General features: G+C 37.8%; 1 protein-coding gene across 2 annotated transcripts in view; it reads left to right on the plus strand.

The window, feature by feature from the left end:
• The first annotated feature begins 2,756 nt into the window (after positions 1 to 2,756).
• RRAGB (Ras related GTP binding B) overlaps positions 2,757 to 14,591 on the plus strand; it is a 31,940-nt gene continuing 20,105 nt past the window's right edge. The window contains exons 1-5 of one of the 2 annotated variants that reach the window (XM_084258567.1): positions 2,757 to 3,122; positions 3,994 to 4,027; positions 6,264 to 6,363; positions 10,578 to 10,661; positions 12,576 to 12,642. In XM_084258567.1, the coding sequence (XP_084114693.1) occupies positions 3,031 to 3,122; positions 3,994 to 4,027; positions 6,264 to 6,363; positions 10,578 to 10,661; positions 12,576 to 12,642 (377 nt within the window). In that variant the 5' untranslated portion in view covers positions 2,757 to 3,030. The remainder of the gene's footprint in view (positions 3,123 to 3,993; positions 4,028 to 6,263; positions 6,364 to 10,577; positions 10,662 to 12,575; positions 12,643 to 14,591) is intronic. The other variant, XM_084258568.1, reaches the window with a different exon arrangement.

The raw sequence follows: 14,591 nt of genomic DNA on the forward strand, positions 1-14,591 counted from the left end.
ACCACTGCCAGGCTTCACCTGCAAAATATCTCCCTAAACCATTCTTCTATTTAAAAAAAGTACTGTTCATGTTATTACTCTCCTTTCCCCCTCTTATGAACCATTCATCCTCCCTACAGCTAGGTGGGTGATCTTTTTAAGCATAAATCAGAAGAGGCTATTTCTCTGCTTAAAACTCCTCCCATAACTTGAGGAAAAAGACTATCAACACAGGACCTTTAAGATGTGGCCTATAGCAACCTCTCTAGCCATATTTCTTTATTCATGCTCACTACCTCCCTCAAGGGCCAAGAGGAACAAATGAAGAAAAGGAGGGAAGAGGATAAAGATAAAAAGGGAGAGAAGTGGTGTGATGGAAATAGGAACTGGGAAGAGCAAAGGAAAATGGGAAACAGGAGGAATAAGAGTAGGATGATGGGAATGGAATAAAGGAACTTGAAAAGATTGAAGAACTAAAATTAAGAGATGATTCCACAATAATGAATTAGGCTTGTTGGTACAATGCATTCCTATATGGCTTAGAGGTTAAGATTCTGGCTTCCACCTAGGTATCCAGATCCCCACTTATTCCAAACCCTCATTAAAATGCAAACCTGAGAAATCCCAACAATGCAAGGAGAATTTGATATTTGTTTGACCATGATAGACCCCTTACTTACTTTTTCTTAGAGTATTTACGGAAAAAGGATTGCAATTGTGAATATGTAACACTTAGAACTCATGGTGTCTTTCTCAAGGACCTGGTAGCCATTCCTTTGAAATGTAATTATCATCAGGGAGAATAGGGTCTCTTTCTCCCAGTCTGTGCTAATTGATTCCTGACTTTGGTCACTGCTTGCTAGCAAACACAGTTGTATTAATAGCATTTATACTGACCAATCTTTAGTTATTTTTCACTTCTCTGACTGTACTGAGCCTCTCCTCACCCCACTGATTGTCCTTTAAAAAACCCTATTTACATCTGCACACATCGGAAGGTAGCCTAGCTTTTCCCCCCTACTGTCAGTAGTTATTGAATAGTCTATTCCCATGCCTTTAACTCAAGCTGTGTTTCTCTTTGACTTTCATCTTGGTTTAGACTCACTGTACTATATGAAGGGCAATGAATCTAAAGTGATCTAGCATGGGGCTTGGGGTCTACCACCACTCAGAAAAACCGAAATAGGAGTTGTTTTGGAGGCAGTTGGTGGGGAAGAGGGAGGTGATTACCAAATTATAGGGATAAGGACATCATGATTAGTCTAAATCTTTCTTGAGGCATGGCAGTTGTGGTGAGAAAGGATCATATATAGGACTGTAAATGGAGAAGTCAGTACTATTTCCATCCAGTTTCCCTTCCCTGTTTTCTTCCTCTAGTCCTTCTTCCTTTTCTTTCTTATCCAATAATATATACACATAGTTTAAACACACACACACACACACACACACACCTGTTATAGCATAAATGGGATTAAGATGTCCCCTCACTTCCTATCCCTTGCCCCACTATAGAAGCAAACCCTTGAACTCTGAGCTGTTTTATTCTCCTTCCATTTTTCAAGTGGTCTCTACATCTGAATGTGACATGTATATACACCTACCAATAGTCCCTGAGCTATCAATTCTAAACTTTTATGTATTGACTTCTCACTACGGTATATGAGAATTTCTTTCCTTTACTCCAATTTTAAACAAGTGGGGAGATGGGTGTGTTTGTCCTAAAATTTCCGATGAAACCTCTGATCCTAGCCATAACTTTCATTGTACTGTTACTATTTGAAAAACACAGTTGTAATCATCGTGGCTACATTAACTCATTTAATTACAAGATCAGTTACAGGGAGTAATATTTTTTTAAAAAAAGCATTAAGACAAAGACTTAAAAACAAACAGAGACAATGTGAGGCGTTCCTTGCAGAAAAACCGTTAAGGGTGAAATAGGAATGTTACAGGGCAGGGAGAGGGGCAGCCCAAACCCCGCAAACCTGCCTATTCTATACACGACCAAAAGACAAGCGCAGTTTCTTCACGTGTCTCTAGGCTCCATGTGCCTCCTCCCTGTCTCCTGGCTCCATCCTGCTTCCTTCCTTCCTCAGTCCCCTCTGCAGCTTCTTCTCTCCCTGCTCAGCTCCACCCTCCATTTGGGTGGGGCAGGGAACCTGGAACCTCCCCCTATCATGGGGACCTCCCTGTTACAGGAATAAAAAGGGCTTTCTTTAGGACTGAAATTGCAATCGTCTCCTTTAATTCTCCGCGGCTGGGATTATATCCAAGCCCACAGACAAGGAAAGCGCCAGCAGGGTGTCCAGAATCCTAAGGAACTGCAGCATAGAGTCAGGGTCACGTGACAAACTACAGGCGGCACTCTGTCTTTCTGGGAGCAGTCTCTATGGTATCCTTCCAAACCCTCCGGCCCCTAGGGTAGCAGCTGTCACGTGATAGGTTTTACGGCCGGTGCCATGTGATCCTGGCCTGCAGTCGGGTGGCTGTGGTGTGGTACCTGGGCTACTGAAGGGCGGTCGGATAGGTCTTAACCGCCACGGCTAGCGGACTCTCTCCTGCGTCAAGGCTCAGGAACAACGAGCAGGTGGAGCGTTCAACGCTCAGTACCTACAGCACCGGTGGGCTCTTTCTGCCATCTCCGCCTTCACCTTTCTCACTCTTTGCAGGTGAAGTCACCTTTGGGTTTGGAGACCTTGGGGCCTGAGGCTCACCCTCGAAAGGACCCTCCCCCTTCCCACCCTTTTCCCTCTCATCCTCCATCTTTCATTTGCACCACCGAATCATTTCGCCTTTGTGCTAGCCCGCTGAGCCGTGCCTGGAGGCCAAGTTACAGGCAGTAAAGGTAACTGGAGAAAGCAGCCCCCCAGTGGACAAAGGCGAAGGCAAGGCAAGAATAGAGCAGGCCTAAGAGTCGCAGTCGATGAGAATAAGCGGCTGAGTGGGTGAACGTCGAAAAAAAAAGAAAGGGAAAAAAAAAACCAACAACAACCGAAAACCAGAGAAAGAGTACAGCAGATTTAGAAGGGACTGGAAAGGACTTGTTGCACAATGGAAGAATCTGACTCTCAGAAAAAGATGGAGAAAGAGACTATGGGGCCGAGAATGGATCCTCCCATAGGGGAACCGGAAGGATCACTAGGGTGGGTGATGGATATTATTTTAAACTTGTAAGGTGGAGCCTTCTAACTGAAGTGAATTGTGAATTAGAACACCCCTCCCCTCCATGATAAATTGCTTCAACTTACCAGTAAGGTTGATTGGTACCATGCTTTTGGCGACAAGATAAACTGGAGCAGGACTGGTTAGTAATTGGACCGAAACAATCCTTGGGACAAATTTCAGGTCAGTCCTGGGTGAGGGGTGTTCTAATTGACGAGACGTGTTGAGTTGCTTTCAATTATCAATATAAAGGAGATTTGACATCGTCCCTTCCTGCTGGGAAGGGCAGGAAGGGATTTGGCTTTTCCTAGGCAGAGATCAGTGATTTGAGTGTGTTTTCAGTGCCAGTTTGTACCTGATTTTGACACTTGTTTTAATTTTTTGTACCTGAATTTGATACTTTTATATACTTTGTGCATGTTATGACTGAAATATGACTTGGAAGGACAACTGAAGGACTAAAGATACTTCCAATTTTTTTAAATTAACTGAATTTAAAAATAGAAACATTTAAATATTGTTTAATTTATTAAAGCACTTGTATTATGTTGCTTTGATAAACTTTTTAAGGTGATGAAAAATTGTATCTTGAATCTTAGTGACATATATATATTTCTAAATAAATCTTTCTAGTAGCTATCTCCTGAGCACATAATTAGGGAGTAGGGGTAATAAACCCAGTTTTATAATTTACTGAAATGAGGCCCTCTACTCAATTGAGGTTTCACATACAGCTATATTCTGCTATTGTGGTAAACATGCTCTTGTGTACCTCCATGTTTGTTTATTTCTTTAACTCCACTTTCTAAGGCAATTTGATCATGGAAACTGTCTTTTGGTTTACATCTGCAGGTGGGTGCTACCAAATACAGCTATGAAGAAAAAGGTAAGGCATGTTAGGTACATCCAAAAAATGAAGGTAAAGGTAAGAAGATCAGAAAATTTGTTGGTAGCAACCTTCTACATGTTCTTCCTGACCTTTGTCCCTTTCTTTGCTAGCAAATTTACATTTTCTACTATATAAATCCAACTGGGTTATTCACATACTTAAAACTTTTTGTACCCTCTCCCCCCAAGGCTCATAGAATAAAATCCTAAAGACTTCATCACATAGGATATCCTTTAAAGATCTATCCATAACTAAACAATCTGCTTCACCTGTGTTCCCTATAGTAACCATACAAAATCTGTTTTTCTTCAAATTTGCAAATTAACTTGCATTTTGTTCAAGCCATACACACACACTGAACAGGCCTCTGCTTGCACATTTATGATGACCCCAACTCAAATGTTAATCACTATAAAGCTTACATGAGTTTCCTAGATGGAATTGAACACTCCCTCCTTTTTGTTGCTTTTATGGTACTTCAAGATTACCTATGCCAACCTAAGGCCTCACCGTGGGGTTTAGGCAGAATCAGTAAGAGCACAGCTCTGGAACAAATTTCTCAACTTTTGGGGTTTTCACTTTCTTCCTTTGTAAAATGGTGATAATGATATTACCTGTCTCATAAGGTTGTTATGCAGTTTAAATGAGCAAATGCATGTATGTAGAACACTTAAATTAACATCTAGCAATCTTGTTAAGTCTTTCATAAGCGAATGAGGAAAGATTTCTTAAATTAAGAATAAAATGCACCATATTTAGCCTTAACTTGACCTAATGATTTAGTTATATCACTCCGTTTCTCTAAGGGGGTGTTCTTCATAAGCCTGTCTAAACTAAATTACATGATTAAAAATAAAAACTTTTTGTGACAACTTTAGTTTATATTCCTTATTGAGATAAAGTTATTTGTCTAAATAACTAGATTAAATTAAGGCTAAAATCAGTATGCTTTCATTAAACTTCCTTTTATTTGGAATTAGAATTTTTTATAAAATATCTTGGGATTGAAAATAGAAAATGTATCTACTTCATTTGAAAAGCAAGGTAGTTGGAACTATATGTAATAAATTTTAATTTTGAAAAAATTCAAAAGTTTCCTTAATCACTGCAAGAATCTGCAGCATCTTTGGTCCTTTTTTGTTTTCGTTAAATGCTGGCATTGGCAAGAAAACTATTCACCTTTATAAGGGTACCTTTCCCATTAAACAGTTGTCATTGTTAAAATCACTTTTGGTTTTTTTAATCTTTGTTTTGATAGATTGCTCATTCTTATGGAACATATTTGAGCACTTCTTATATGCTAGGCACTGGAGATATAAAGGGAACTCTCCCTGCCACTCAAGAGCTCAGAGTCTAGTAAGGAATAGGCCAAAAAAAAATGGATACCTGAAGTGCATTACAGTTTTTGCAATGCACTAAAAATGCCATTGGAGGACAGAGGTGAGACACACCTAAGCCATTGTAGGACAGTAGAGTCAGAGAAGCTTCTTGAGATGGTTACTGAACCAAGTCCTGAAGAATGGTGCTTAGCTAAAGGAAGACAGGAGATTGCAAAGTCAGTTGCAGACAGTGCAGCATTAAACAAACACATTGAGTAGGACTCCCTGAAGATAGGGCAAAATCAAAGGTGCTACAAATTCTTGAGTTCAGTATGGCTGGACTTTATGTTGTTCTAGGCCAGGAGGGTCACACAATTAAAGGAAGTCTTATCTGTAGCTTAAGGACTTGACCCTATAAGGTATGGAACACTTTTGAAAAGAAAAAGGAGACACAGAATAATTAATGGAACAAAACACAAAGGTAAGTAGAAGGGATGAGATCAAGGGCACAGGTGGAAAGGGTGACCTTGAGCAGGAGAAGGAACCTTGAATTATACTGAAATCCGCTGCCAGGTAGTTTAGTGCATGACACATTAGATTGTGTGAGAGCAAGGTTCAGTTTCCTCTCGTCGGTATTTCTCTAACATAGTTCTGAATATATGATTTTGTATGTTAAAAGCATAACACAGTCACTGTGATTCAGTGGCCAAGAGGATGTCTGACCCAGAATGGGTAAATGCCTGGCACCTGGAATTCTAGATATCCGCATTCACTTTGGTTGGAAAGCCAATTTGTTACAAATATCCACACAAGTTTGTTGGTACTGCTGGTAAAACAGTACAGGAGGAAATAGATCCTTTTAGTTAGACTTAGTTTGCTCTGAATTTCTAACAACTTTCCCACTTTGTCCTTAGGTGCTGTTGATGGGCAAAAGTGGGTCTGGTAAGACCAGCATGAGGTCTATTATCTTTGCAAATTATATTGCCAGAGACACTCGTCGCCTTGGTGCAACAAGTAAGATGTTTTATCTTATTGTAAAGTCAGGTGATCTTATCTATTAATCTGCATAACACTTGGTTGCAGTAAATTGGGAATGCAGAGATTGAGAAATTTGTTTTGCAGCATGTTTGCCCTGTTTTCATTCCTTGTCAGAGAGTGTGGCCTAATTTTAGTTACTACTGCTTGCTCTCTCCTTTCTAGGTTGCTCACCAAGTGGAATGCCCTTGCCCAGCTTTTTTTTTTCTTGTTCCTAAACAAGTATAGGGAACCTTTTATTTGTTTTGTGGGGAAGTGTTTGTTTTTAACTAGTGTTATATAAATGGAAAATTAATTGATAGATATTAGCAAACCTAACCATAAAATCTAAGATTTTTTGAAAGCAGTAGTTAGTCCTAGTCTTCATTAAAGGGAAATTGATGTGGTTTGGGCCTGTGAGTGGGAGGTTAACACCTTATCTGCATTCTGTTGTCTCTCTTTCTGAATATACATAGATGTCGTCTTTGGAGTTCCAGCTCTGACTTGAGAAATATTTCATTGCCTTTTATGATTTGAATATTAAATCTGGTTTCTTGATCTAAGCTAATATGGCTGCCAGTTCAGTGGATCTGTGCTCCTGGGAGACACCTTCTGTCTGTGAATTGTAAAGCCATTTCATTGTACAGCATCCAGTATTTCTGACTTTTCTTGGTCCTTGGCTTCTAGGTAACAAAAGTGTTGCCCTATGTGTCTTTCAAAGATTCCTGAGCTAGGTTTCTAGTATCTTGAATGCTTTTAGGAACAAGACAACCACTATTTCATAAAGTATCTTACTCTAGTTTCAAAAACAGTTCACATTTTTGAAACCTTATGTCCCAGACCCTAGGATACAAAAGAAAAAGGAAACTACATTTCTATTCTTAAAGTGCTTGGAGTATAGTATACACTCTCATAATTGGGGTGGCTTCAATGGTTAGAAAGCTGTTTCTTAAGCAGAATCACAAGTCTATTTCCTTTTATTTCTCTTAGCTGGTCCCCTATCTGTTCTTTTGAGCCTCTAGAAATATTTTAGTGTGATTAATTTCTCTGTCTATCCTAACCATCCCTGCCTCCCAAATCATAGCTTCCTTAAGTTTCACATTTCCAGTTCCTCCATTTATTTTTCTTTTCACATCATTTTGAAGCACTTGTAAAGACTTGTTTCAACATGTTTACATTTTTCTCAAGTACTGAGACTTGAATGCAGATGTGGTCTGATCATGGCAGAGTAGGACTATTAAATCTCTTGTTTTGGGCATCAGACTTCTGTTAGCATAATCTAAACCTTCTTTTGTGAATTATACTGAGTTATACTAAAAACAACAACAACCTTATTCCTTTTCAGATATATCATTATTAAAACACCTTCTGATTCTTGTAAAATTAATATTTTGAACCTATTAAATAATTTTGTTTATTTTAGCCCATAATGTGTTACTGTACCTAGTGTTTGATAACTACAAAGTCACTATTTCAATGGGCCTCAGTTTCCTTATCTGTAGAAAAGGGGTTGGATTCTATTTTCATGTTAGCTGCTTATTCTCTCCTCTGATATGTTAACTAGCCTTCCTAACTTTTCATCTTCTCTAGTTTTCAATCTAAGACATTCATCAATAAATTGGGTCCAGGCAAGGTCGTATGCCATGCCTTGAGAGACTTCCTTTTAGAAAGTACCTGTCCAAACTTCTTCCTGTCTTGATTTGCTAGATTTTAATTTTAGATTTATATTTGTCCTATTCTTCCGAGTTAAATAATCTGTCATATGGTTTTAGTTGATTAGAGAAAACTAATGTTTCTGCAAACTAATATTTCTGTTTATTTACTTTAGTTTTCATAGTAGCATCATTTTACTAGATGAAGAAAATATGACCTAGAAGTGAAATTCATTCAACTAGCAAGTGTTAGAAGTAGAATGTCAGTCTGTGCTCCTACTCTGATCATTATGCTGAAGACTTAATTTTCCAATTAACTTTTGTTTTTAGCTTATTTGATTTGATTTACTACATTAAGCCAAGTGAATTTGCAACCAAATTTCAGAACTTCTCAAGCTTCTTAAAGTAGTTTTGAAATCTAGCAATATCATTAAAAAGTTGCAGAATGTTGCAAATTATGTAAAGCCTATACATTAAAGCTGGCCATTTATTCAACAAATGCTTTTCTAAAGCTTCCTCTGTGCCAGACACTGTGAATGAGACCAGGTACTTGCCCTTATAGATAGCTCAGTTAGGATCTTTATAATACATTATTAGCAATTACTATATGTCCCCCAAAGTAGTAAACGTATACTTTAAAGTTTGTTTGTCTTAATGCTTTAGTGTATCATTAACCAATTTCTCATTGCTGAAGAAAGGTCTGGATTCTATTGCTAAACTTCATAGAATAATTAAAGGTACATAGAGTATATTGATTTTTATTTACAATTTGTTTGTATGCAATTTCTGATTTTCTTTAAAAGCAATAAGAGAGTACATCTTCCAAAATATTATATCACCTTAATGTTTTAGTGTTTTTCTAGTCACTGCTGAAAAAGGTTCAGAGACTACTTACTGTGTTTTGAAAATTCAAAGAATACAGAATGATGGTATTATTAATTTATTAGGTGACTGTTAAAATGTGTTTGTTGAAATAGTAAATGTGTCACAACAAATAATATTATGAAGTATGTTTAGTCTCAAGCACTGTTGAGGAACAAAAGATTTCCTACCTTCTCAAAATTCTCGGTTCTCTTGGCTATTATTTAATGTTTGATTACTCTGATTTCCTTCCTTTATCTTTAACAGCCCTCCCTCTTTAAAAAAGAAATGTTTTCTTCTTTCTGCCCCATAAATGTATGTGAGTTCCCAAAGCTCTGTTCTTGGTTCCTTTCAGTTGTTCATATGACTGCAGGACAGGAAGAGAAGGAAAGGCAGAGGACCATAGAGGAAACATGAGACTCAAGAAGGAGGTGGAAAGTAGGGCTCAGATTATAAAATGCCTTATAAACCATGTTTATATGCCAAACTATAGGTAGTTTGAACTGAAGATGGAGGGTAGCCCCTAGAGAGTTTTAAACAGAAAAATAACATGATCAGATTTTATTATTTTTAATTTTCAGTTTTAATTACAAAAGTAATACTTGTGAAGAATTCAAACATTACATAAGTATCAAAGTCCCCCTTCCTTCATTTTCAGTCCTATTTTCTGGAAACAACTACCATTAGTAGTTTGAGGTTATCCTTCTGACTTTTTTTTTGTCCAGAAGCATACAGATGTACATGTATAAGACATGCCTTCTTAAGGAACAGTGGAATAAAATCTGCATTTTGAAGAGATTGTTATGTCTATAATGTGGAGAATAGAGTGGAGGTTGGCAAAGGTAGAAACGGGAAATTTGGAAACTATTTTAGTAGACCAGATAAGTGGTAATGGAGACTTAACTTGGAGACTTAACTAGGGTGGTGGTAATGGATATGGTGAGAAGTATATGGATTTAGGATATACTTTAGAGGTAGAATCGATAGGACTTGCCAGTAGATTTTGGGGGAGAGGAGAATGAAGGAGTTAACTCAAGGATGAAGCTAAGGTTTAGACTTAAGTAACTGGTCAAATTCAATGAGATGGTGAAGACAAAAAGAGGAATAGATTTTGTGGAAGAATGGGGAAATTTTAAGGGGAGATGATGAGTTAGTTATTTTGTATACATTAAATTAGGGATACTTGTAGTTTATTGAAGGGGTAATGTCCAATATCTGGTCCAGAAAAGGAGAGAAATCTGTATTAGAAATATATATTAATGAGTTATCAGTATACACATGGTAAATAAAACAATATTAATAAATTATCTTGCCTGGGAGAAGAATACATAGAAGAGTAGGTAGCCAAGGATCAAATGCCAAATAATTTCAACATTGGAGGGACAGAAAGAAGAATAGGGGCTGTAAAGGAAGATCTGCCAGAGAGATTTTAGGTACAATATTAGAGCCAAGAGAAGAGAAATTTTGAAGAAATTTGTCAACAGTGTAATGTTGCAAAATTAAAACAAGGACTAAAACATCCACTGGAATTGGTAATGGGACCATTGGTCACTACATAAGAACAATTTCTATGATATGGGAGTAGAGATCAGATTTCTATCTGATGTAATCCATATCTAAAGAGTCACTGAATCCTGTCACTTCTTTTGTTATTGTCTTTCCTTTTCTCAGTAGTACTTCTTTCCATTTTTTTTTTTTTAGTACTAGACCGTTTACATAGTCTTCAAATTAATAGCAGTTTGAGCACCTACTCTCTCGTAGACTCTGTTGGAAATACAAAAACATGTAAGATATGATTCCTTTTCCAAGGAGGGGGAAGTAAAGGGGAAAGGGAAGTAGTTTGTGCACCTACTATGTGCCAGGCACTTTATGTATAATAGCTTCTTTAACCCTTACAGTAATCCTGTGAGGTCAATAATATGCCCTCCATCACACCTTGTTTTTAATACGAGAGAGCTAATATTGAGAGATTAAGTGCCTTGTACAAGGTCACACAGAAAGATAGGGCTGGTATTTGAAGTAAGATGTTTGACTCCGATGTCCATGGTTTTTTACAAAATGTTTAGCTGGTTTATGAAAAAGCTAATATTGTATAAAAGTTAAATAGCAATCAGTTAAAGTAACAGCTTTGAGATGGTCATAGAATAAACACCACTGTGTTGTTGGTTTGACTATCACATAAATTGTAAAGATGTTCAATTGCTAGACTTTGAGAAATTTCCTGGACAAAAATTTTCATTGTTCTGCTTTGTGATTTTTAGTGCCTGGCAGAGAGTAGATGCTTAATAAATGTTTGAATAAATTCAGAGGGTGTGACAGCGCTAAGTGGGGGTGGCTAGGTAGGGCTTTTAGAGGAGGTGGGATTTAAACTGTGTCTTAAAAGCAGAATCTAACTTTGAAAGAAAGGTGGGGAGGATTTACTAGACAGATGGACAGAGTAGACAAGATATAGGGTGGGGAGGCAAAGCGTAAGGCAGAGGTCGCAAACAGGCAGCCTGTATGCTAGATAAGACCTACAGATGTGTTTTGTTTGGCCTATACACTGTTTTAGAAAAATTTGAATTGGTTATTAATATGTAAGTTTCCATTAAAATGTAAAGATCTATTAAATCTTGAGCCTACATTCCTACATAACAAATAACTAGAGCTGAGTAATTACCACCCACTCCATCCCCTTGGGTGGATATTTACTCTCTACACTTGATCGACTTTGCTCAAGTATACATTTACTGGCCTGGCCCCTCTTAGCAAGTTTGCGACCCCTGATGTAAGGTATGTTGTGGGGTGTAGGGGTTGTGGGACTTGGGACGACTATGAATAAGCCAAATTGGACTGGAGCAAAAGGCTTTATTAACGTGAATTATTGGGGAATATAATAATAGATTGGAAGCCAAATAGTGAAGGACCTTGAATAGTCATCCCGCCCCCTGTGCTCCCAATAGCCATGGAGGAGCCATTGATAGTTTTTTGAATGGGGAGTGACATGTTCAAAGTGTTAAGAAGATGAACTTAGCAAGAGCCTATAGGATGAAGTAAAGCTGGTAAGACTCCTGGGGTAGGTAGTGGAGATACAGTGGAGATACAGTTGAATAGGCTTGAAAAGGTAAGGACCTTTCTTAATGGCAGGCTGTAAAACAAGTAGTGACTTCAGAAAGATTACAAAAAAAAAAAAAAAGAATGAATTAAATGTGAACAGAGGAGGACAAAAATGACCCTCCTCCAAAATAAAAGGGAAAATGGTAGGGTCATTAACCAAAATAAGGAAATCAATAGAGGGAATGAGTTTGGTTATATCTTGTGTTTGTTTTGTGTCTGGTTTTTGCTGTTTAAATTTTTTTTTTTTTTTTTTTTTTTTTTTTTGCGGATGGTGTTGGTAACTAGGTCAGGGAAGAGCTATTAAATGATATAGGTCTGTTTTACATGTTGAAAGTTTAACATTATAATTGGAGATTGTTTTGGTTTAACCACTAAACTACTAAAAAGTAAAATGACTTACATGAGAGCCAGTTCTGTAGCTCAGGGTAGTTCAGGTGCCTACCTTGCCACTAAACCATACTACTAAGCTAAAAATCACCTTCTTCTTGTGGCTTTGAGCATTTCACTCCACTTTGGGCCTGAATTCCATGGGGCAGTGCTTTTCTTGTTTTGATTTTCACCTTCCATGTTACAATTATTAGATTTGTCACATTTGTTTTCTAGTTGATGTAGAACATTCTCATGTTCGATTTCTGGGAAACCTGGTATTGAACCTGTGGGATTGTGGTGGGTAAGTACCATCTACTTACTTGTTTGTGAGGTCAGTGACAATAATCATGGAATCTAATATAATCAGTACAGAGCATACACCTGTAGTATCTCTCATTTTTAATAGATTTATTAGATAGAAATTACTTCAGAATTGGCACTTTTACTTCATCAGAAATTTTAATATCAACATGCTCCAGGGGCCTCCCCGGTGGCGCAGCGGTTGAGCGCTGGGTTGCGAAGCTGCCCGCAGCCTCTGCGGCGCCGGTTCGATCCCCGGCTGCTCCCCGGCCACCAGAGGAGGGTCCCACATGGCGCGCAGACCTCTCCTGCCGCCCGCTGCTCCCCTCAGCAGTGTACTTCGGTCCTTCTGCCTGCTCTGCTCCCCGCTCTGGCTCTGGTGAATTCTCTCACCCTCCCGCGCTTCTGACTGTACCCAGTGCATGTATAAAAACAAAAAAAAAAAACAAACAAACAAACCAGCAAACAAATAAATAAAGCATGCCTCTATTAAAAAAAAAAAAAAAAAACATGCTCCATGAAGAAATCATATACTAAATATTCTTACTTAAAGGTATCAGTTTAGTTGAATGTTTAATTTTAGCTTGTCAGACACCATTACATTATCTCTCAATTAATAAATAGAAGTAGAATATTTTGGGGTGTGGAAATTAACAAGATGATTAAAATGTTATTTTTTCAAACATTTTTATTGCGTTATTATTGGTTTACATTGTTGTTTGCATTATAGGAATGATGTTACCATAGTGCACCCACCACCAAAGAACCTATAGTCCACCACCATAGATCCTTGTGCTTCCTCCCAGTTTTGTTCTTCTTCTTTCCCTTCTCCCTTCCCCTCTCTCTCCAGAATGAACACTTGATTTAATGAAGACCTGTGGCTTTTATGCAATTGTGAAAATGTTCTCCCTTTGTGACATGTTTAAATAGTATACCACAAGCTGTATCTAGTTATTGGTAGTATGGGATATATTTTACCCTTTTGAAGGTGAATGTTTCTATCTGAAGTGGCTTTATATCAGTGCCAAGCTCTTAGTCATCACACCATGCCACTTCATTCATTCTTTGTTATTTCCTTAATTAATACCAGGCAATCTAAACACTGTAGATCAGACCTGAGCACATATTCTAGAGTCGAGTTACTCACTGTTGGAGTAAGTGACAGTTTTCCCTCTCATGGTCAAGGCACTTCTGAAATATCTCCTGACAAATACACACCCACTGTGCTTATATGAAGTGTTGTTCTGTACCCTATGGCCATTTGCATCTTTTTGCTGAAGCAGCAGTATGTAGTGTACAGTGGCTAGGAACCTACGTTCTGGAGTTAGATTGGGATTTGCATTTCTCTTCTGTTAGCTGTGTTATCTTAGGTAGATCATTTATACTCTGAGCTACAGTTTCATCAACTGTACAGTAGGGATAATGATGATACCAACTCATAGGTTTGTTTGACAAGCAAGATGTATGTACAAAGATGTATAACCAAGCACCTCACAATGTAAAGGTACTGTTAGCTCACTGTTTCCCAGCTCCTAGTATAAAGCCAATCATAGAGTAGATGCTTTATGAGTATTTGTTCAAAGAACAACATAATAGCCAAATAGTCTGTAAAAAGAATGACTCCATTACTATTAGTAGATGTATCACTTAATACCACCTAGCTGTTCTCTTAAGTATGAGTTCTTTTCATTATTATTATTTCTAATTCTGTAATCTGTGCCAAGAGAATAGTCTAAATCCTTTGCTTTTAGGCAATAAGATGTTATCTTCATTCTCTACAGATAGGAGAGCTGAACTGCAGTGAGATGAATCTCCCAAGTCCACACAGCTAATGAGTAGCAAAGTGTAGGACTGGAAGCTAGGTTGATTTTTTTTTTCATAATAAATCTGTACTGATATCTGCTAGGCAGCTGGTAATAGAGAAGCACCCACAATCTAAGCAAAGAATAA

The sequence above is a fragment of the Talpa europaea genome, assembly GCF_964194135.1.
Source record: "Talpa europaea genome assembly, chromosome: X".
Lineage (NCBI taxonomy): Eukaryota > Metazoa > Chordata > Mammalia > Eulipotyphla > Talpidae > Talpa > Talpa europaea.